The sequence below is a fragment of the Phycodurus eques genome, chromosome 16 (genome assembly GCF_024500275.1).
Source record: "Phycodurus eques isolate BA_2022a chromosome 16, UOR_Pequ_1.1, whole genome shotgun sequence".
Classification (NCBI taxonomy): domain Eukaryota; kingdom Metazoa; phylum Chordata; class Actinopteri; order Syngnathiformes; family Syngnathidae; genus Phycodurus; species Phycodurus eques.
In genome coordinates, this window is record NC_084540.1 from 9,487,277 (window position 1) to 9,510,514 (window position 23,238).

Consider the following 23,238-nt stretch of genomic DNA (forward strand, 5'->3'; position numbering starts at 1 on the left):
TGAGTTTGAATGCTTGTGAGGCTGCCGGGGTCCACTGAAAGGGGGAGTTGGTGGATGTGAGACTGGTGAGGGGAATAGCGACCTTGCTGTAATTACGGATGAATCGGCGGTAGAAATTGGCGAATCAAAGGAAACGTTGCAGTTCTTTGCAGGTCGCGGGGATGGGCCAGTCAATGATGGCTTGGATCTTGGCGGGGTCCGATTGTAGTTGTCCTTTAACAATGATATAGCTGAGGAAATGTACTGAGGATAGGTGGAATTCACATTTGTCCCGTTTGACATATAGATGGTTCTCGAGGAGGCGCTGAAGGACTTGGCATACATGTATGCGGTGTTCTTCGGGGGAGCGGGAGAAAATGAGGATGTCATCGAGGTATACAAACACGAACCGGTTGAGCATGTCACGAAGGACGTCAGTAATTAATGTTTGGAAAACTGCTGGGGCGTTGGTTAAACCGAATGGTTGACCAGATACTCGAAGTGTCCGAGAGGGGTATTGAAGGCGGTCTTCCATTCGTCCCCCTCTCGGATACAGAGGAGGTGGTAGGCGTTACGGAGGTCCAATTTGGTAAAGATTTGGGCTTCACAGAGGGGTTCAAAGGACAGGTCGATCAGGGGTAGCGGTGACTTGTTTTCAATTGTAATGTCATTGAGTCCTCGTTAGTCGCTGCATGGGCGGAGAGTGGTGTCTTTTTTTCTCTATGAAGAAAAATCCAGCCCCGACCGGCGACGAGGAGGGGCAAATGTGGCCAGCAGCCAAGGAGTCGCGGATGTAATCCTCCATAGCCTTCTTTTCGGGACAGGAGAGATTGTAGAGTCGACTTGTGGGAAGTGGAGCTCCCGGCTAGAGGTCTATGGCGCAATCATATGGGCGGCGGGTGTTGGGTGGTGGGGGTTGGGTGGATAGAGAGATGGTCAAGTCCTTGCTGAATACTGGGGAGAGGTCATGATATTCTTCTGGATTTTGGGAGAGGTCCACTGGGGGGGGAGGGCACAGGGGGGTGGGTCTTCTGAGGGTGAAACGACAGAGAGCAGACCGTGGGAATGGCAATGAGGACCCCATCCGGTGATGGATAAACGAGTCCAGTCTATGGCGGGGTTGTGGAGTTGGAGCCAGGGAATACCAAGAACAAAGGGGCTCTCAGGGAAATGTTTTCACGGTAATTGCCAGAAATAAGGAGTGTTATGGGCACTGTTTGGTGGGTGACCAGGGAAATTACTCGGTCCAGGGCTGTGACTTTTTTTTGGGGATGGAAGTAGTTGGAGAGGGATTTGGAGCTGGTGAATTATTTCTTCATGAATAAAATTATCATCGGCACCGGAATCAATAAGGGCAGGGGTGGGTGTGTTATGAGCAGAAATGATAATGCAAGCGCAAACGGTCATGTGCGAGGGAGAGCTTGAGGGAACGGAGGTTTGGCTCACCGCGGTGAGCTTGGTCTTTTGGTTCGGACGGGGCACGAGGGAATAATATGACCAGATTGACCGCAGTAGATGCACAGCCGCTGGACTGTGCATCTGAGACTGACTGTTTGAAAAGATTCCCCTAAGGGCTGCGTCATCCCACCCGCATTCACCTGCAAGGATACGCAAGTCGATGGAATACTCCGCTACGGACTTAGCGCCCTGAGTGAGTGTGAGGAGACGACTGGTGGCTTCTTTGCCCTGAACGGGGTGATCAAAAACCTTACGGAGTTCGGCGGAAAAGGAATCGAACAAAAGGAGGACTGGGGAGGAGTTATGCCAAAATGAAGTGGAACATTTTGCTGCTTTGCCGCGGAGGAGGTTAGTGACATATGCTACTTTGGAACGTTCGGTGGGATAACTGTACAGTTGGAGATTGAATACGAGTGAGCAATTAAGAATAAACTGGCTACATGCACCTAGGTCCCCGGCTGCGGGCTCGGAAGGAGTACTTACAGTAGGAAGTTTGGATTGCATCTTCAAGGAAAGGAGGGAAACTTGTTGTGTGAGGGAGTGTAGGGATTCCATGAGTTCTTGGAGAGTCCGTTCTTGGTTCCCTATGTGGGTGCCTTGGAAGGTGAGTGTGTTCATGATTGCCTACGGGGTTGCTGGGTCCATGATTGGCCAAAGTATTCTGTCACGTGTGGGGAGTAGCTGGACCCAAGAGCAGGTGGAGAGAGATGTAAAATGATGAGTAGTTTATTGAGGAAAGGTTATTGAGGTGGTCCTGGACGTGTTGGCAGGCGGCGGTGTGTACAGCTGGGAGGCAGTGGACAGAACAGGCGGCTGGCTCGGTGGCACGAATGACGTGGGTCCGGAACACAGGGGAGCACTGGGAACGAGGAGACACAAGAGTTAACACTCGGCTGCAAATCACTCCAGTGAGAGTTGGAGATCATGGCTTGATGAAGCCAACAGAACCACATCATCTGCAAAAAGCAGAGATGCAATACTGAGGCCACCAAACCAGATCCCTTCTTCGCCTCGGCTGCGCCTAGAAATTCTGTCCATAAAAGTTATGAACAGAATCGGAGACAAAGGGCAGCCTTGGCGGAGTCCAACCCTCACCGGAAACGAGTCCGGCTTACTGCCGGATATGCGGGCCAAACTCTGACTCCGGTCGTACAGGGACCGAATAGCCCGTATCAGGGGGTTCGGTACCTCATACTCCCGAAGCACCCCCCACAGGACTCCCCGGGGGACACAGTCGAACGCCTTCTCCAAGTCCACAAAACACATGTAGACTGGTTGGACGCACTCCCATGCACCCTTGAGGTCCCTGCCGAGGGTATAGAGTTGGTCCACTGTTCCATGGCCAGGACGAAAACCACACTGCTCCTCCTGGATCTGAGATTCGACTTCCCGACGGACCCTCCTCTCCAGCACCCATGAATAGACCTTACCAGGGAGGCTAAGGAGTGTGAGTCCCTGTAGTTGGAACACACCCTCCGGTCCCCTTTCTGGAATAAAAAGGGGGACCAACACCCCAGTCTGCCAATCCAGATGCACTGTCCCTGATGTCCACGCGATGTTGGAGAGACTTGTCTACCAGGACAGCCCCACAACATCCAGAGCCTTTAGGAACTCCAGGCGAATCTCATCCATGCCCGGGGCCGTGCCAGCGAGGAGCTTTTTAACCACCTCTGTGACCTCAAACCCAGAGCCCGCCTCAGAGAACCCAGACTCTGCTTTCTCCTGGGAAGGCGTGTCGGTGGAATTGAGGAGGTCTTCGAAGTATTCTCCCCACCAACTCACAACGTCCAGAGTCGAGGTCAGCACCGCCCCATCTCCACTATACACAGTGTTGATGGTGCACTGCTTCCCCCTCCTGAGATGGTGGACCAGAATTTTCCTCAAAGCCGTCCGGAAGTCTTTCTCCATGGCCTCACCGAACCATGCCCGGGTTTTTGCTTCAGCGACCGCCAAAGCTGCATTCCGCTTGGCCAGCCGTTACCCATCAGGAGTCCCACGGGCCAAAAAGGCTCGATAGGACTCCTTCTTCGGCTTGACGGCTTCCCTCACCGCTGGTGTCCACCAACGGGTTCGGGGATTGCCGCCACGACAGGCACCGACCACCTTACGGTCACATCTCCGGTCGGCCGCCTCAGCAATGGAGGCGCGGAACATGGTCCACTCGGACTCGATGTCCCCCGCTTCCCCTGGAACATGAGCAAAATTCTGTCGGAGGTGGGAGTTGAAATTCCTCCTGACAGGGGATTCTGCCAGCCGTTCCCAGCAGACACTCACAATAGGCCTGCCACGTCAGACCGGCATCTTCCCCCACCATCGGAGCCAACTCACCACCAGGTGATGATCAGTTGACAGCTCCGCCCCTCTCTTCATCCGAGTGTCCAAGATGTGGCCGCAAGTGAGGAGAGGTTTAACATAAATGTAGCTTGTACTTTGAGGGTCAGAAATAGACTGTTACTGGGCCTCAATTTCTGACAGTGTGCTTCATTTTTGTCATAAATTCCTACTTGCTCATAGCACAAAAAATCGCTAACTGCATTACCTCGGTGTTGTCCTGCCAGCTGATAAGAAGACTCCTGTTTAGTATCACTGTCGCCTACATAGGGGTCATCAGGTGCTCCATTCAAGTGTTTTTCCCTACCATAGCATCTCAGTAGTCTACTAACAATAGTCTGCAAATAAATAATGAAATGCAGCTAAGCTTAGGAAAGAGTTGACTCGTGATGATCAGGTGCTGTGACAGAGGCCTATAAGGAGATCCTCAGGCTCTTCTATACACTGCCCATGCTTAACATGGAGGGGATTGGGGGGGTCCTTTATCTGCCTGCAGCTCTTTGTGCTGCATATCTGTGAGCTGAGGCAAGAAGTAGATCATATGGAAGACTGAACAAATAAATTCTACAATGGGTCTATTCTTGGAAATGCTAATTACTCTGTTGGAAAATGATACATAAACGCATGTAATGCTTACTGGAACATGTTAGCCCTTATTGATTCTCATGACTTTCCTCACTCTTGAATATATTGGCATGGGAAAGGTAACGCTATAAAGCATGTCTGAGAGGCACAGGCAGTAAGTGTTGTCCTTTTTGCAGCATGTTACATAGACAGACCGTTGACAGTCATTGATTGATTGACTCCTACATAATACTGTCTGTTGGTTTCTCAAAAAAAAAAAGATCTCTCTATCGTCGGCTAAAATTATCCCTGCTCATATAAGCCCCCAATACTGTACTGCATTTTACACACGATCTAAATCACAAATGTAAAACCATATTTATAAAGAAAATGTCTAATTTCTACATGATAACATATTTCATATACAAACAAACACACACACATACATACACGTACATAGTATGAAGTCCAGAGTGTATGCAGCCAAGCCCTTCTGAAATTCCCATTGAGTAATAGCAAAGCAGCTTGCCAGGAGGCATTGTAAAATAACCAGAGAGCGTTACCATTGGTTAGAGGTAAACATAGCTCATGGCTTCAGGAACACCTGAAAGAACATTAGAAGTCAATGCTATCTCTGTAAGGCAGATATTTTCAAGGGGCATTGAAAATGTGTTACAATCACAGTTAATAATTTCCAGAGATATTTATACCTTAATAAAAATATAATAATGCTAATCACAGTTGCTTTGATTTGTAAAATCAACAACAATAGAAGTGATTTTTGGTTCCATTGAACCCAGTTTTGTGTCATACTGCTTATGCTGTTCATGTACGCTACAATGCAAATTAAATGTGTCCCAGTTTGCTGAAAAGATCAAGTTCCTCAAAGAAAGTTGAATGAATGAAATAGGTCATTTGGCTGCACGTTTTGGTCAGGAGGGAAAAAAAACAACAGAAAACTCTTCCTTGGAGCTCTCCCACGTGCCGGAACCAACTGGTTTGTAGGATAATACAACAGAGAGGAGGTCTTATTTTGTTTTACTAATTATGTTATAGTTACCTAGTTTCTCGTGATTTAATGGTGTCAAGGCATGTAGAACATTAGTGGTTGAGTGTCTTCTGCCTGCTGTGGCAGCACAAGTGGGCTTTTGATGTGGACAACTTTTGTGTGTTTTCTGAATCCCCCCTAGCAAGATGTGTGTTTGCGCAGAGGGGCCTGGACAGGGACAAAGCCTCAAACTCAAACAGTTACTCCACAGACAATTTATCAGTTTCCATAACATGAGATGCCTGAGAATAAAGGGAGTGCAGGTAAATATGCAGGGTGGTTGAACAGTTGATGGACTTAAAGTGAACCCTGTGAAGTCGAATGCCCAAAAGTGGTAAAATTTTTGAGTTCAAGTTTAATCTTTTGAAAAAATATGCCTCAAAAGTTAAACAAAGACCGGAATTCAAAACATTATCATGCTGGACATAACACGAGAACGAATCAATTCAGCAGGTCAAATGAATTAAATTAAATATCAATTACATTCATTCTATCAAGCAGATGCTAACATAAATATATGTATTTATTACTCAACAATTAATTGCAGGAATAACTGTAAAACACCACTAGTTGACAGTGTCACTCAGCAAATACCTTCACATTTCCTCTTTGTTATATGTCTGTGTCCTCAACAGATGACTCATTTTGCTTTACAATGTCACCTGTAAATATTACAATTTTGCAATGGGGATTATGCGCAACCAACTTCAGCAAAATACGTCGATGCACTTGCTTACGGCAGACCCCTATAGCAGGAGACCAGGACAAAGTATCCATTGGAACCTTATACATCTACAATGTCTTTTGTTTTAAGCGAGATGTCTTCAAGAGCTGAAAAAGATGACAATATGTTATGTTTAGGCTTCATAGGTGTTTACATATTGTATATCATCATAATTCCATCCATCCATCCATTTTCTACCGCTTATCTGAGGTCGGGTCGCGGGGGCAGTAGGTTTAGCAGGAACGCCCAGACTTCCCTCTCCCCAGCCACTTCTTCCATCTCTTCCGGGGGGATCCCGAGGCGTTACTCGGCCAGCTGAAGGATGTAGTCTCTCCAGCGTGTCCTGGGTCGTCCCCGGGGTCTCACCAGAGGGGGCATCCGAATCAGATCCCCAGTCACCTCATCTGACTCCTCTCGATGTGGAGGAGCAGCAGCTCTACTCTGAGATCCTTCTGGATGACCGAGTTTGTCACCCTATCTCAAAGAGAGCGCCCGGACACTGTGCGGAGGAAACTCATTTCGGCCGCTTGTATCCGGGATCTCGTTCTTTCGGTCACGACCCACAGCTCGTGACCATAGGTGAGGATAGGAAATAGGTGAGGATAGGTAAATCGAGTGCTTCGCCTTTCGGCTTAGCTCCTTCTTTACCACAACAGATCGATACAAAGTCCGCATCACTGCAGGCGCTGCACCGATCCGCCTGTCGATCTCCCGTTCCATTCTTCCCTACCTCGTGAACAAGACCCCAAAATACTTGAACTCCTCCACTTGGGGCAGGATCTCATCCCCGACCTGGAGAGGGCACACCACCCTTTTCCGACTGAGGACCATGGTCTCAGATTTGGAGGTGCTGATTCTCATCCAAGCCGCTTCACACTCAGCTGCGAACAGCTCCAATAAGAGTTGGAGGTTACGTCTTGATAAAGCCAACAGAACCATATCATCTGCAAAAAGCAGAGATTCAATACTGAGGCCACTAACCTCTGTTCCGTTCATGACATCCACGGCCAGGACGAAAACCACACTGCTCCTCCTGAATCTGAGATTCAACTTCCGAACGGACCCTCCTCTCCAGCACCCCTGAATAGACCTTACCAGGGAGGCTGAGGAGTGTGATCCCCCTTGCCGCCACGACAGGCACCAACCACCTTACGGCCACAGCTACGGTCGGCCGCCTCAGCAATGAAGTCGCGGAACATGGTCCACTCGGACCCGATGTCACCTGCCTCCCCCGGAACATGACCAAAGTTCTGTCGGAGGTGGGAGTTGAAACTCCTTCTGACAGGGGATTCCGCCAGACGTTCCCAGCAGACCCTCACAATACGTTTTGGGCGTGCCACGTCGGACCGGCATCTTCCCCCACTGTCGGAGCCAACTCACCACCAGGTGGTGATCAGTTGACAGCTCCGCCCCTCTCTTCACCCGAGTGTCCAAGACATGCGGCCGCAAGTCCGATGACACGACCACAAAGTCGATCATCAAACTGCGACCTAGGGTGTCCTGGTGCCAAGTGCACGTGTCTTCTGACTGGACTCCCCAAAAAGAGCATTAAACAGCTGCATCTCATTGAGAATGCTGCACCTCAAATTCTAAAGTCTTTACACTGGCTTCCAGTCAGCTTTGGAATAGATTTTAAAGTTCTGCTACTGGTCTATAAATCACTAAACGGTTTAGGTCCTGAATCCATGAAAGATATGCTAATGGCATATAAACCCAGTAGGGCTCTGAGATCGACAGACTCAGGTCAAATAGTGGAGCACAGAGTCCAAAGCAAACATGGTGAAGCAGCATTTAGCTATTATGCTGCACACAAATGGAATAAGTTGCCAACAGAAGTGACGCCAGCCCCAAGTGTAAATGTTTTTAAATCCAGTATAAAAACTCTTCTATTTTGTCATGCTTTTAGAGCAGAGGTGTCAAAAAAAAAATTCTGCGGGCCCCATCATAGTTATGGTTTCCCTCGGAGTGGCGTCATGACTGCGAACACATATATAGTAAATGTTCAATCAATACATATACACAGAAAAATCGATGCAGAAGCCAGTAAAAAGTTGTTAATTCAGTTGATTATGAAATGGGGATTGGGAACAAAAAATATTCTGCACAGAACTCTGTGACAATAGATAGAACTGCCATCATGGCCAACATGTCAATGCATTGCTTGGAAATATCGCCACATTCAACATGGCCGCCACATGTCCATGCCTTGGCCTTGATGGGAATGTCGCCACATGCAACATGGCCACCACATAGGCCTGTGGAGGTATGTTGGCTGGATTTACTCATATTGTGCAGTATATCTGTGAGCCGGAAATACGTGTGTCCCCATTTGTGCCTATATGGCGCCACATCGCCAGTAAACAACAGTGGCCAATTCTGGAACTAACAGACTTTGTCAATGGCAGTTTAAGCGACAATTGGAAACTATTTTTGGACACATGTACTGTCCAGACATTCTGTTACTTCCGATATCCATGAAATCGGGGTCCGTTAAATCCATGTTTTAACTTCAGTGCAGTGTAATTGAAATAGTTTGCAATTAGGTGATAATAAATATCTGAACTATGAATGTGTGTTGGACAACTGAAAAAAAACAATAGATAGCTAATCGTTGCCCAAATATCTGTACTATTTATACAAATAGTTGCACTTCTTGGCCAATAGTTTAGAATCAATATTATGTCTATTTGTCTTATAGTGAAGGACAAGCAATTGTAGTAGTTGAACCAGTAACCAAACTAATAATGAAAACAAATAGCTACATTACTTAAGTCAATTGTTAACAAATAACAAAAAGTTGGAAATATTTGGGACAGTTAAGCCTTTTCTAAAAAGAACAGTATACAAAAAAATTAATACTGTGCATTGTTTTTATGGTTACTTGAACAAGGTTCATTATTTAATTATTAATGAATATAATTAATAAACTCTTTGTAAAATGATGTCAACTGACTAACCATCTAGCCAGTACTTTGCTAGAATGTTCCCTAACATTCTGAAAGAATTAATTGACAGACTACCTAAAAGTTCATGCTAAAATGTAACTAATATGAGTCTTTATTCAATATTGCATTGGTAACAATTAAATTTTGGCTATTAGACCCTGCAACCTGCTTTATTGAGCTTCAAGAAGGCTTGCAATTTCTTGGCAAAGGTATTTTAGAGTAATGTTTGTTGTTGGAAATTGTTTTCTGTTTTCATTATTCTTAGTTTATGTTCAGTATATGTTACTGTTATGACAATGGTTGATATATTTCAGAAAAATTTCAGTCCCAGGGAATAACCACATTTCAAATTTGGATCATGTGCTGAAGTGGTTTGAGAAAGACTGAATGTCATCAAGTTAGCCGCTATACTAATTTAAAGTTGCTAAACTAGTACTACTATACTCCTATTATATAAAACTAAAACACAAGTAGAGATCTTGTATCCTTTTTATTTTATTTCACAGTAAGTTTGTAACTCAGTTAGGGTTGCAACGAATACGTGAATGTTTCAAATACTTCGAATACAAAAAATTCTCGAAGAATTTTCTCTGCCTCGAGGATCCGCTTATTTAACGCATTCACTGCCAGCCCTCCCAGTTTGATTGAGTTTGATACTGTATCTGTAATTATGTGTGGACGCCTTTAAAAAGAAATAGGGCAGGCGGGGTTGAATAGTGTGAGTGTAAGCGTAAGGAAAAGTCAGTCTGGGATAAGATGCTGTTGACATGAGTAGTAGCTGACAGGAGCTTGTACGCAAGTCTGTGATGTTCTTGTGTTGTCGCGAGTTCCATAAAGCGACTGAAAATGCATTGGTGACTCCCTTCCTCCTTGACCACTTCCGAGCGCATTACAATACTATTGGTATATACAGTAGCTGTCTGTTAATGGCAGGAAAGTGTTAAATGTCACCTGAGACACCTCACAGTGCTTAACAAATACCCTGAAGACATTAGGTCACGTTATAGTCACGCACCCTGTAGTTGTATATTATGGCAAGTGTACTTACATCGTATCTAGTGGCTACATGTTGAGTCAAGTCCTGTAGGTGAGAAGAAAAAAAAAAAAAAAAGTGGCAAGGTTTGTGAAAAAATTTATTAAGGTAATATTCGTGTTTCCTCTTGCAGTGTCTTCATTTATCTTCATTTTAGTTTAGTTAGTCTGGTCTAAGCTAATAAATGTACAGCCACGAACCTATTGTATTATAATGTCACATCCTAAAATGCTAGCTGCTCAAGTGAAGTTGCACATCATGGTCCTTATGCCTTTTCTAATGAATGCCTTATGTTTTTTTTTATACTTACAAGAAATGCTGAGAATGCGCAGAAGAAAAAAATGCTATGTTTAAACTGAAATGTAGTTATGTTTTCTTGCCTCTCTGAAATGATTTATTTCTTTATTAAATATATGAAAATACAGCTTTTTGCTTATTGTGAATTTTAGAAATATAACATTCGATTATCTACGTAAAAAAAAAAAAAAGAAACAAATTTGGTCGTTCCTTTGTGAGTGAAATAGCTCATTTTTTCATGTGTATTTATAATTGGTCTTCAACCAAGCAAAAATATAATTTATCCGAGAATTCGATTACGCGATATAATTTTTAGTAGGATACTCGAATACTTAAATGTTTGATAGTTGCAGCCCTAAACTAAATACTGTATTTGTGTCTTGGTCTTTGGGTATTATAAAATTCTGCACCACGCTTGATATTTTCCTTCAGTGGACCTCTTTTAAATTTGATGATCCCTGCATTAATCGAAAATGCATTCACCTTAACTACTAGGCTTTTCCACAACTAAAATTATATTACAGAGACAATTGGCACATTTTGAAAGGTTGTTGGTAATTACTGTTATTTCTTTGCTGTAATAACAAGCTGCATAACAGCCTTACGCTGGAACCTACCCACAGTTCTCACGATTAATATTATATCATTGTCTGTAAATTATCCTTGTGTTTAAAGATGAGCTACAGCAAACACAGGAAAAAAGCAAAAGGATTTCAAGATTTTGATGGCTCTGTCTGTCTGTCTATTTGTATGTTATACGGTATCATCTCATTAAAAGGATGTAACATTCCTTTGAATAATGTTAATGATCTTTAGACTTTGAGCTCTTTGGGGCAAATGAAGCTTCACTTCTGCTTTCTGGACAAGACCAGAACCAAACATTTGATCACCTTGCCAAGACACCGCCCGCCATTTCAAGGTATTTTATTGTTCTCATTTCCCAGAACAAGGCAGACCTTCTATTTAGTACAGTATTTCATGTTATGGTGTAACTTCAGCTATATAAGGCACATCACATGCAGTATGTGATGGGATTAGGAAGCAAAGATTGCAGTCTGTTGCCCCGTCTTCTGTAATCTCTCATCTGTGCTTGTGTTTCTCTAGGCTGCCAACCACAATTCAAACTTTTATTCCTGTCTAATTGAGTTTGGGGCCATTGACATCTTGACTTACAGTACACTATACTGTACAGTTTAAGAGCTATATCATAAAGGTATGTTAATGATACCTAACATGGCATTCTTTTTATTATTATTTGCGATACAGTTTAGGGTGAATCTCTTTGAGCCTTCTGGTCTTTGTACAAGTTTTGTAGCGTGGATATTTTAACTGTTTGATGAGGGTTCTCCAGTCACAAGTCTCAAGTCTCAGTTAGTTTAGTCTAAACTACTGTAACGGTAACTGTAGCCAGCAAGGCTGAGAATGTACGTTGAGAAACCTCACTCACCAATCTTCAAAAGAGGATGCTGGCCATTGAGTTGGCGGCCCAGACTTTTAGTTCAGTGGTCAGCACTCACTGACACGGTTGCAGCGCAGGTTCGAGATCCAGAGTGGGTGACGGCACACGTGTGTCACTGTAGTAGCGTAACACAAAACAAATCGTAGAGCAAAAACAGACCAGGTTACACTAACAATAAACCAGTGTGCCATGACAGATTATCAGGTTTGCTGTTGGAAATGACCAAATTTCACTTAATTGGTCCTAAAATTATTATTTATGTACTACAAATAATATATATCTTTGTTCATATATCTATGTCAGCGGCATATAGTAACAGGCAGAATAATTGAACGTTTGTTATGGTACAACTTCTCCAAGTATAATTATTCTGCTCTTTGCAACACACTGGTATTAAAATGGGAATTCAGAAAATTCGGAGAAACATTCTCCCATCCTGTTACGATAGGGATAGAGGCAAAGCGAGAAAAACTGTAATGGTAACAGTAATAGTAATTGGCACCCCCCAAAAGGGTTTGTAATTGCCTATGAATTCAACAACAGGGCGGCAAAGTACTACTTTCGTTTGAATGAAGCTCCTTAAATCACTTCAATTTGTTTCCTTTGCATCACGGTGCCACAAGATGGCATGAGTACAAAAACAGGTACTAGGATTTTAGCAGATGGTGGAGGATACGTTCCAAAGAGAATTTGCAAACAGGCGAATTTGTGAATTCTGAACTCTGAATATGCACTATGGACACTGACTGGCCACATACACAAGTGGCAGTTTGGAAGATATAATTAGTAAATATTCTTTGAAAAAAAAAAAAAAAAAAAGGTTTCAATATGTTTATTGCCCCCTGGAATTGGCTGGCGACCAGTTCAGGGTGTACCCCGCCTCTCGCCCGAAGATAGCTGGGATAGGCTCCAGCACGCCCGTGACCCTAGTGAGGATAAGTGGTAGAGAAAATGGATGGATGGATGGATGTTTATTGCCACTTTCACCTGACGGTTACTGTCAAACCAAACATTAAACAAAGAGAATTACATGTTGTGTATTTAAAGCAACTACATACCATAGTCTCAGCTACCTGAATGCTAACATACAATGGGAAACTTCAAAGGCACACGGGCTAAGGATTAGTATCTGTGTGGCGGTGTTATAACCCTTTAAGCAACAGATATATGAACACAAATGGTGCTGCGACACATGTAGACAACCATATAACAATACCCACAGGCATACAGTATATTCTTTATTCTAGCAAAATATGACTAATATTACTACCGTACTGTGAAGCCGAGAGAGGAGTTAAGCCTCCAGTCTAGTATATCCTTTTGTCTGTCTTATACTGCCCCCAGGTGGCCAGGGTGTGTACACCAGAATGAGCAGCACATTTGAAGGAGAAAGTGTGAGAAAAATATTTTCATTCTTTTTAATTCTATTTAGTTGTGTCATTTGTGATTATTTGTATTTTTAGTATAATATTATTAAGCTCTATGTTTTCTAATTAAACATTTTTTTTTTTATTTGGGAGGCTGGAATGAATTAATGGCATTTCCATTTATTTCAATAGGGAAAGATAATTTGGGATACAAGTGTTTGGTGTTACGAGCGTGGTCAATGAATGAATTGAACTCGTATCTCAAAGCACCACTGTAGATTTGTTGTTTTGAAGTGGTGTAGAAATGGACTGCATCACAGTCTAATATAGGTGTGTCTAATATATTTCTCATGTAGCAGAATGAGGCAACCAAGTCTAGAATATGCCAGAAAGTACATTTACTCACGATCAATTACTCGAACAAAAATTTCCAATTGTGTTGCAAGAACATTATTTTGTGATTACTCTCTACAGGGTATCGTGTCTAAGTATGGATCACAGTTCCGTGGTAATTCCCAACATGATGCCCTGGAGTTCCTTCTGTGGCTGCTGGATCGTGTCCATGAAGACATCAATCTGACCTCACACAATAACAACAATACGACCAAAGCTAGTGATAAGGTGAGAATACTGCTTCGGTGTTACTAGATTTTGATTCTCAGCAAGGAAAACACCCCTTGCAACTGCACCCGTTCTTTAAAAAAAAGTTATACGGTAGGGAAATTCTTAACTGATGTACCAGATAATACAACTTTAACGAGACATTAAGCACTGCGTAAACAAATGTACCGATGCTTGAACACTGAGTAGAGTGCACATAGGGCCTCATTCACTAACTGTGCTTAAATCGTGCATACACACATTGTACGCACTAATTTGTGATTCATCAATATGTTCGTACTTGAATTTGTGCGTACTCTGTGAACAAAATTAGAACCTCCTCAGACCACGTCTACGGATAAATAATGATAAATAATGAAAGCTCGGCTTTCGAAAAAAATGTCAAACACACCTAACTAACTACAACTACAGTCATTTATAAAAACAATAATAATAATTTTTACAATAATACCTTAAACCAGGAATTTGCAAATGAGTTGTCTAATGTCCTAAATAATTGTGAAAAGGACACTTCTCATCACTTTTACTCTGTTCAAGTGCTTATATGCGCATTTAGGAATCCTCAACTGGCTCTGGCTCAGGATGACGTTGTCACGCAACGAGCAGGAAATGCGATCGGTCTGCTGGCATTTCCTAGTTTATCCAAGCAGTCATGCAGTTATTCATTCAAATCCCTACGATAATATGATTTAGGATATATTTTTCTGTGATTTTGCATTTGCAAATGTCATGTAAATTGATCGATTTGCACACACCGTATCTACGATCGGCATATTTTCTGTCGCTTCCGATGCTAATTTCATGAACTTTATCAACAACAAATGCCTCTTTGCTATGCTATATTTATTCCTTACTACTATGTATTTGAACACCGGATGCAGTGTTTGAGCATTCTCGGCTCTTAATTTTTTTATTTTTGTACATATATGTTTTGTGCCACATTTTCTAATTTAAGTTTGGAATTAATTAAAAATAATAAAACATGATTGAATTTGAGTGTGAATGGTTGTTTGTTTATATGTGCCCTGTGATTGGCAGTTCAGGGTCTACCCCGCCTCCTGCCCGAAGATAGCTGGGATAGGCTCCAGCACTCACGCTACCCTTGTGTGGATAAGCGGCTCAGAAAATGGATGGATGGATGGATATTATATGCTGTGAGTTTCTGTGTTAAGCAAACTTTACGATTATCAAATTAATAATTTTAATTTAATAAAATAGGACAAAGATTAGGAAAGTTATGAAATATCTCTTGTGACTATAAACATCTGCTCATTGGCTGAGATGCATCAGACAGACATCCTTTTATAGGGAAATAAGGGCACGGTCTATGCAGATTGCAGATCGCGGCCATGAGCTTGTCATCTAGAAAATAATTCTGATTCACTAACATACACACGGTGGTGTGAAGAAAAAATCTCCGGTATTTGTGTCATGATTCCGACTGTGACTTTTGCGTATACGCTCAATTTGTGTGCTGCGTGAGAACATTTCTACCCATTTATTAGTGAATAATGCGCCATTGTATCCTGCCAAGTTTTTTCTATGGCTGTTTATTGCCAAAATAGTACTGTAGGGGAAAACATAGGTATTTGATTCCTCATGCACAGCAGAGGTTACCTTAAGGTTTCAAAGTGTGGTCAGCAACCCTGTTACAGTATATGCATTATTTATACAGTATAGCGCAATCATGTGTTGCAATCAGAAGTATGCAGCATTACTGAGTGTCTGAATCCTTGACTGTGGACAAAGAGAGTACTAGAGTGATGATTTGATGTTTGATTTTCTCTTCTGTATGTATCCCTCTTGAGGTAAGCCTCCAACATGTTGCATTCTCATAATCACTGAATGCAACCATGACCTGCTCTGCTTTGAAGCATTAAGGCACAACATTGTATGTATTATTAAAATGCTATTTTTACTTTTGAAATAGACATGCCTCATTGTGTAGTTTTATCAGGGTGATAACCATTGGCATAATTTATGAGAGGAGCTACACTTGCTGTTGGAGCATCACTGGAAAGTATAGTAAATCTACTAAAACGCCTTCCTCAGGCTAGCTCACATGATTTATTCTGTTATTTTTTCATTGTTGGATCAGGGGATATCTACATCGGGATGTCTTCTCTCAAGGCTATGCTGTTGTTATTTAAATGTATGGGACGACCAACATTCAAACTCTTGCATGGATAACTCTTAATCCTCGGAAGGGAGGCAATACTTTTCCCCTCCGTGGTAGTACAGACATGGAGATTGAGTTTCAGCTTTTAGTTTCAGATAGTTTTGGATGAAAGTGTACAGTTAAGGAAGGCTAATGATTATTTATTTGTTTGAGTAAATAAGTAATTTACTGTCACTGATGGGTTATTGAGGTGGTCCTGGATGTGTTGCCAGGCGGCGGCGTGGACAGGTGGCGGGCAGTGGACAGAACAGGCGGCTGGCTTGGTGGCAGGAATGACGTGGGTCAGGAACACAGGGGAGCGCTGGGAACCAGGAGACATAAGAGTTAACAAGGGAAGCGAGGAACAGTATAGCTTACTTGATATAAGGTGGGCCGTGGTACCGCAAGGAGAGGCTGCAGTACTTTGGCGAGGATTTCAGGGAACAGGCAGGCTTATATACACCGGTGGTGATCAGGCTGATTGAAGACAGGTGCTGAAAACAGATAGGGGAGGGGGGAGAGAGAGGACACAAAGCGCCCTCCCGGCTCCAATAATAGTGTATGACAAATACTTCACTATATTCGTAATTAATGAGGTAACAGTGGTTGAAATAGCGAAGCTTGCATTCTTTGTTGGCCAGCAATGATCATCGCGGCAGGTTCAATTCCAATGAATGGGAGCGGATGACAAGCATAAACCTTAAATATCCCCCTCTCTTTTAATTTGCACCCATGTCCCCTTTCAGATCACGTTCCGTATTAGTGGGCCAACAATCCAACGCTTGGTTAATTGTGCTTCACAATGATAGTGAGGCATCGAAGGACGCAGCGTCGCTATGAATGCTTCGCTGCCCCAAACTGCATTCTAGATGCTAGCAGACTCCGTGATATTGACCAATCATTATCAGAAACCATCAATACCAATCACTATGAGAAATCAGACCATTTCAAATGCCATGTGGAAAAGAAGAAAAAAAAAGGACATTTGGGGCATTTCAAACCCAAATTATATTGCAAACCTGATAAAAGGACGTCAAAGATTTTGAAAATAATATAAAAACAAATTGAAGTAAGCGGACCTTTACACAGAACAAAACAAAACTAAACAACCACTGGGTAGCTTCAGTGACCGAACATTCACCGTTATCCACTTTCTGGGACCTATAAAAAGTATCCAGCAAGGATTTTAAAACTGATAGATTGATATACAAATATTATTTATTAATTCCATGAGGGAAATAAAGGATTTCATGACCTCAGTTATATTTTTCCTCTGCACTGTGTCACATTTCCGTTTAAGTCTCGCCTTTCTGCACTGATTTAGTCCCAAGTTTTCCTGATATTTGCAGTAGTTTTCACTTATTCCTGACAACGAGTAGCAATGGAAGCATAAACTTCTTGGTGGCTGTAATGAGCCCAACACATTGGTAGGATACAAAGACAGGCAAACAAGTAATTGGCACGGCACATAGGGTAACAGTCATGCCTCACAATGAGGGAAAACATTCACAACTAAAACAGTAAATAACCAAATGAATCCAAAACATTGACCCAAAGGTAGACAGAAAATACAGTCCAGATGGGGATGTGATAACAATCCTACTTATGAGTAAATATCCCTTGCATTGTAAGAGACTGTAGGCCCCACTTTTCAAAGCAGAACATTTCTTGTGGTAGACGGTAGTTGTCTCTTATATTAGTCTGGGCACTTTGCCATTGGTCAGTGTTGGCCTCTTGCAGGTTGTCAGGGATTTCATTTTTATCAGAAAGAAAATGTGGTCAAATATTCCTCTGAGGGAAATGGGGGTGTCCCTTTATGCCATAATTTATGTCTCTCCGTGACTCATAGTCTCATCCTAGTATTATCTTGTGCTTCATCCCTGTGAAGCTCTTACACACTGTACCTCACTAAGAATGTAGAGTGATGCTGTGGTATGCAATGTGCTATCACTCCTGCACAAAAGAGCTTTATGAGGGCCTCGATGAGGTCAGGATGGTGGCAACACCTCAGTACGTGCCTCAATCATGCTTGCTCACCTCTTTCATTCAGGTAACGTAACGATGAGCTAATGTCTCCTCTAACAGCTTATTAACCATAATTTGTGGACTCTTAAAAATTGTAGGTGCTCTGTCTCAGTGTTATTTTCTTGTGTTAGATCTCTGTGCGTCATCTGATGTCACAGTCAGGTTGATGATGCGAGGCGCAAGCACCTTTCACCAGTCCATACACGTTTCCACTTGTAGCCAGCAAATCAACAAATTTGACTTCTAATGCTTCTGATTCATCCTCCTGCTGACCTATATTCACTCTTTTTAAGCATGTATTGTATTGTATTGTTTCGTGCCATCAGCCTTGCTGTCATGTAGTTCTAAAATGAATTTAAAATATAGGCTGACAGATTACAATCCTATGTAGTACATATGCAAGCAAATATAAACCACACACATTCTTAACATTTTGTGTTGAATCCCCATGGCTTTGACTGTGGCATTCACTCTCCTTGATTTGTTGATCGTTTGTCACTTTGGAAACAGAGCAAGTGTGATGCTCTCTCTCTCTCTCTCTCTCTCCCCTCTCTCTTGTTCTCACTTTCTCTCCCTCTCTCGTTCTCACTTTCTTTCTGAATGTGGCTCTTTGTAAGTTAGTGGAAGAAAGAGACACTTGTTGTGCAGACCTAGTTTGCAGAGAGTGGGAGAGAGAGTCTGGGCTGAGTTCTGTGCAAAAGTGTGCACGGCAATGGAATGGGAGGCAGAAGAGTAAGCAGTAGTGACAATGGAATGAGTTCAGGATCTAGTGAGAGGAATTACCACTTTGATTCTACGTGACATTTTTTTTATATAGGCCCTGTAGAATGTGGCAGTTTTCACATTAATAAATGTACCTGGCTAAGCAACAACACTTCTGTTGGTGACAGGGTGGGCTGGTTGGTAGTCAGCAGGGCCACAAATCAGCACTAATGCAGTATGTGTTGTAAAGACATATCGTGCATGCATCATTTTTGTGCAGAAATAAAAACTACAATTGGTCAGTGAATTTGCATCAGCACCAAATTGGAAAACTTCATAGATGTCTACTTTCTTTCGTTTAAAATTCAAGCATATGGATTTTGTCAGTAAAAGCCATTTGTTATTCACGGAGAAATTAAGGAAAACGTTTTCATTTGAATGCTCACAGTTTTAATAAAAATGTTACTAGATCTATATCTCTTTTATGATCATCGTCATAGACAAAAAGTCAGGCAAACAAGTGTGAAAACCAGGGGAAAACATTCTTAACTCAACAGGAAATAACAAATCCAAAACATTGAGCCAAAGTCAGAACACCCCAGATGGGGCTGTAATAGCTACGCTGCATATGAGTAAATATCCCTTGCTTTGTAAGAGAAAGTATGCAACTTCTCATTAATTTTGGTAAAAAATTATTGATTAAAATTATCTCATTATTATCTCACTAACATATGAACCATTTCATTTGTCGAATCATGCATCTGCATGTCCTTTCACACACATCGCAGCACAGCAGAAAAAATATAACAGGTTCGGATGTTTGCGCTGTCATATCTGGCTTCTACCATAGTGGCTGGTATACTGAGAGTAATAACAGACTGAGGGAGCAATAAGACTTGTGATCAACACAGCCATGTAGCCATCTCTTGCTTATATTCTGTATTTGCTTATGATCACTACTGCCTTGATGTGAAGTAGAACCCCAATTCCAATGAAGTTGGGACGTTGTGTTAAACATAAATAAAAACAGAATATAATGATTTGCAAATCATGTTCAACCTATATATAATTGAATACACTACAAAGACAAGATATTTAATGTTGAAACTGATAAACTTTATGGTTTTGAGCAAATAATCATTAACATAAAATTTTATGTCTGCAACACGTTCCAAAAAAGCTGGGACAGGTGGCAAAAAAGACTGAGAAAGTTGAGAAATGCTCATCAAACACCTGTTTGGAACATCCCACAGGTGAATAGGGTAATTGGGAACAGGTAGGTGCCATGATTGTGTATAAAAGGAGCTTCCCTGAATTGCTCAGTCATTCACAAGCAAAGATGGGGCGAGGTTCACCTCTTTGTGAACAAGGGCATGAGAAAATTGTCGAACGGTTTAAGGACAATGTTCCTCAACGTACAATTGCAAGGAATTTAGGGATTTCATCATCTACGGTCCACAATATCATCAAAAGGTTCAGAGAATCTGGAGAAATCACTGCATGTAAGCGGCAAGGCCGAAAACCAACATTGAATGCCCGTGACCTTCGATCCCTCAGGCGAGACTGCATCAAAAACCGACATCAATGTGAAAAGGATATCACCACATGGGCTCAGGAACACTTCAGAAAACCAATGTTAGCAAATACAGTTCGGCGCTACATCCGTAAGTGCAACTTGAAACTCGACTATGCAAAGCAAAAGCCATTTATCAACAACCCCGAGAAACGCCGCCGGCTTCTCTGGGCACGAGCTCATCTAAGATGGACTGATGCAAAGTGGAAAAGTGTTCTGTGGTCCGACGAGTCCACATTTCAAATTGTTTTTGGAAATTGTGGATGTCGTGTCCTCCTGGAGGCGGCATGGTGGCCGACTGGTTAGAGCGTCAGCCTCACAGTTCTGCGGACCCGGGTTCAATCCCCGGCCCCGCCTGTGGGGAGTTTGCATGTTCATCCCGTGCCTGCGTGGGTTTTCTCCGGGCTCTCCGGTTTCCTCCCACATCCCAAAAACAGAGACTCTAAATTGCCCGGAGGTGTGCATGTGAGTGTGACTGGTTGTTTGTTTGTATCTGCCCTGCAATTGGCTGGCAACCAGTCAATTGCAGGGGGCGTACCCCGCCTCCTGCCCGATGACAGCTGGGATAGGCTCCAGCATGCCCGCGACCCTAGTGAGGAGAAGCGGCTCAGAAAATGGATTGATTGATGGGTGTCCTCCAGGCCAAAGAGAAAAAGAACCATCCGGACTGTTATGGACGCAAAGTTCAAAAGCCAGCATCTGTACACAGGTATGGGGCTGTGTTTGTGCCAATTGCATGGATAACTTGCACATCTGTGAAGGCACCATTAATGCTGAAAGGTACACACAGGTTTTGGAGAAACATATGCTGCCATCCAAGCAACATCTTTTTCATGGACGCCCTTGCTTATTTCAGCAAGACAATGCCAAACCACATTCTGCACGTGTTACAACAGCGTGGCTTCATAGTAAAAGAGTGCGGGTACTAGACTGGCCTGCCTGGAGTCATGACCTGTGGGAGACAGAAAAAATAAAATAAAATGGGAGACAGAAATTTTTTTTTAAAAATTCACAAAAAAAAAACGTCGGCGGTGTGGAACAGCCAACACGTCTGAGACAGACAACACGTAATGCCTGGATCAGACTACAAGACAAATTTGCTCTTTCATGATTGCACTGTGTCAGACTACTGCAATAAAATCTTATATTCCGATACCACCGCATCCTGTTTTTCACGATCATTGGGCTTTATCTTGTCAACTCAAATGCGAGCGGATACACTCGTTACCGTGGCGACGACAACAAGAGTGGAGCGCGCAGACTTTGTATTATAAGAACAAAATGGGGAAAAACGTGTGTTGGTGGTCACCGGTACTCAGAACAAGAGAGGACGTTCGTTTAAGGCTTGCTTGAGGTATGTTCACGTACTTTTAATACGATACTGCTCGCAAGCAGGCAGCAAAAACGTTATGTAGCCTTGCAAGCTAGTGGTACCACAAACGGTTGGACGTAAACATGCCGCCGTTCTGTCGAATCATGCTCTAAAGTTTCGGTGTGGGTGAAGTAATTTAATTACAATAAAGTAATTTAATTACAGTACGTTAGCACCCATTATTTCTGTAACATTGAAATGTTGGTTTGACCTGACTGATTAGAATACACGATCTGACTAGAGCAGTGATTTCCAACCTTTATGGAGCCAAGGAACATATTTTACAAAGGAAACATCTCACGGAACAACGATCTGTTATAAATGGAACAGAGGATAGGACCCAAAAATGCACGACTCCACGACAAATGGATAGTTTCAAAAAGAGAGGTTTACTATATGGGCAGAGGTCGCTACACAGGCAGGCAATCCGAAAAGACAGCAGTATCCCAAAACGTGAGGCATAAAGGCAAGGTCAGTAATCGGAACAGGGTCTAGTCTTACTGTGAGTCGGTGACATGGAAACAAGGAATGCTGGAACGTGACCACAAGGTACAACGAACTTGCGACTAGAAAGAATGAGACACAAGGTTAAATGCAAGGGGTAAGTAGGGTGAACGAGGCACAGGTGGTGAAGATGCTCTCAGGAGCAGGTGTGTACGAGACAGGGGGACGACAACAACCAGAACACACACCCATGACAGTAACCCCCACCTTAACGACCGGCCCCAGACGGCCCCGGAGCCCCAGGATGCGCAACATGGAAGTCCCAAATGAGTGAGTCATCCACGATAAACGCATACGACACCCATGAACGCTCCTCAGGCCCGTAGCCCTCCCAGTCCACCAGATATTGAAACCCCCTCCTCCTCCGACGAGACGACAACAGCCGCCTCACAGTGAAGCGAGCTTCCTGGACTCCACCCGGAGTGGAATTATGTTTGGTAGAAAGCCAAACTCGCTGACCCACTTTGTAGTTCGGGGCCGGTGTCCTCCTACGGTCAGCTGCGGTTTTGTAGGACCGTCCCTGGCGCAGCAGCTTCTGGCCGCTTCAGGTCCTGAGACGCTTCAGGTCCTCCTGCAGCGTCTCACCAAGGTCAATGCAACTGGAACCATGGACTCTGGGACTATGGCAGTAAACCGAGATGGTTGGTAACCATCCACAATGTGAAAAGGCGATAGACAAGTGGATGCAGAGGGGAGGGAATTTTGAGAAAACTTGTCCCAAACCAGTTTCTGAGACCAGGATTGTGGCTCCTGTGCAGCGAGACATCGGAGCCCACTCTCCAGGTCCTGGTTCAGCCTCTCGGTTTGTCCATTGGTTTCAGGATGAAACCCAGATGACAGACTGACGGTGCCACCTATGAGACTGCAAAACTCCTTACAAAATCGCAAAATGAATTGGGGACCCCTATCAGATAACACATTCTTGGGGAAACCATGAAACTTGAATACCTGGTGTATCATTAACTCGGCAGTGTCTTTAGCTGAGGGGAGTTTCACAAGTCCAATGAAGTGTGCCATCTTAGAGAACCTGTCCACGACTGTGAGAATGGTGGTATTTCCTTTCGAGGCCGGTAATCCC

At 43.2% G+C, this 23,238-nt stretch overlaps 1 protein-coding gene across 4 annotated transcripts in view; it reads left to right on the forward strand.

The window, feature by feature from the left end:
• The window catches only part of usp43b (ubiquitin specific peptidase 43b), a 94,116-nt gene that overhangs the window by 5,601 nt on the left and 65,277 nt on the right, over window positions 1-23,238 (forward strand). For 3 of the 4 annotated variants that reach the window (XM_061700863.1, XM_061700864.1, XM_061700865.1), the window contains exon 2: window positions 13,680-13,826. The exons of the other annotated variant lie outside the window; for it this stretch is intronic. In XM_061700863.1, the coding sequence (XP_061556847.1) occupies window positions 13,680-13,826 (147 nt within the window). The remainder of the gene's footprint in view (window positions 1-13,679; window positions 13,827-23,238) is intronic. 4 annotated transcript variants of the gene reach the window in all.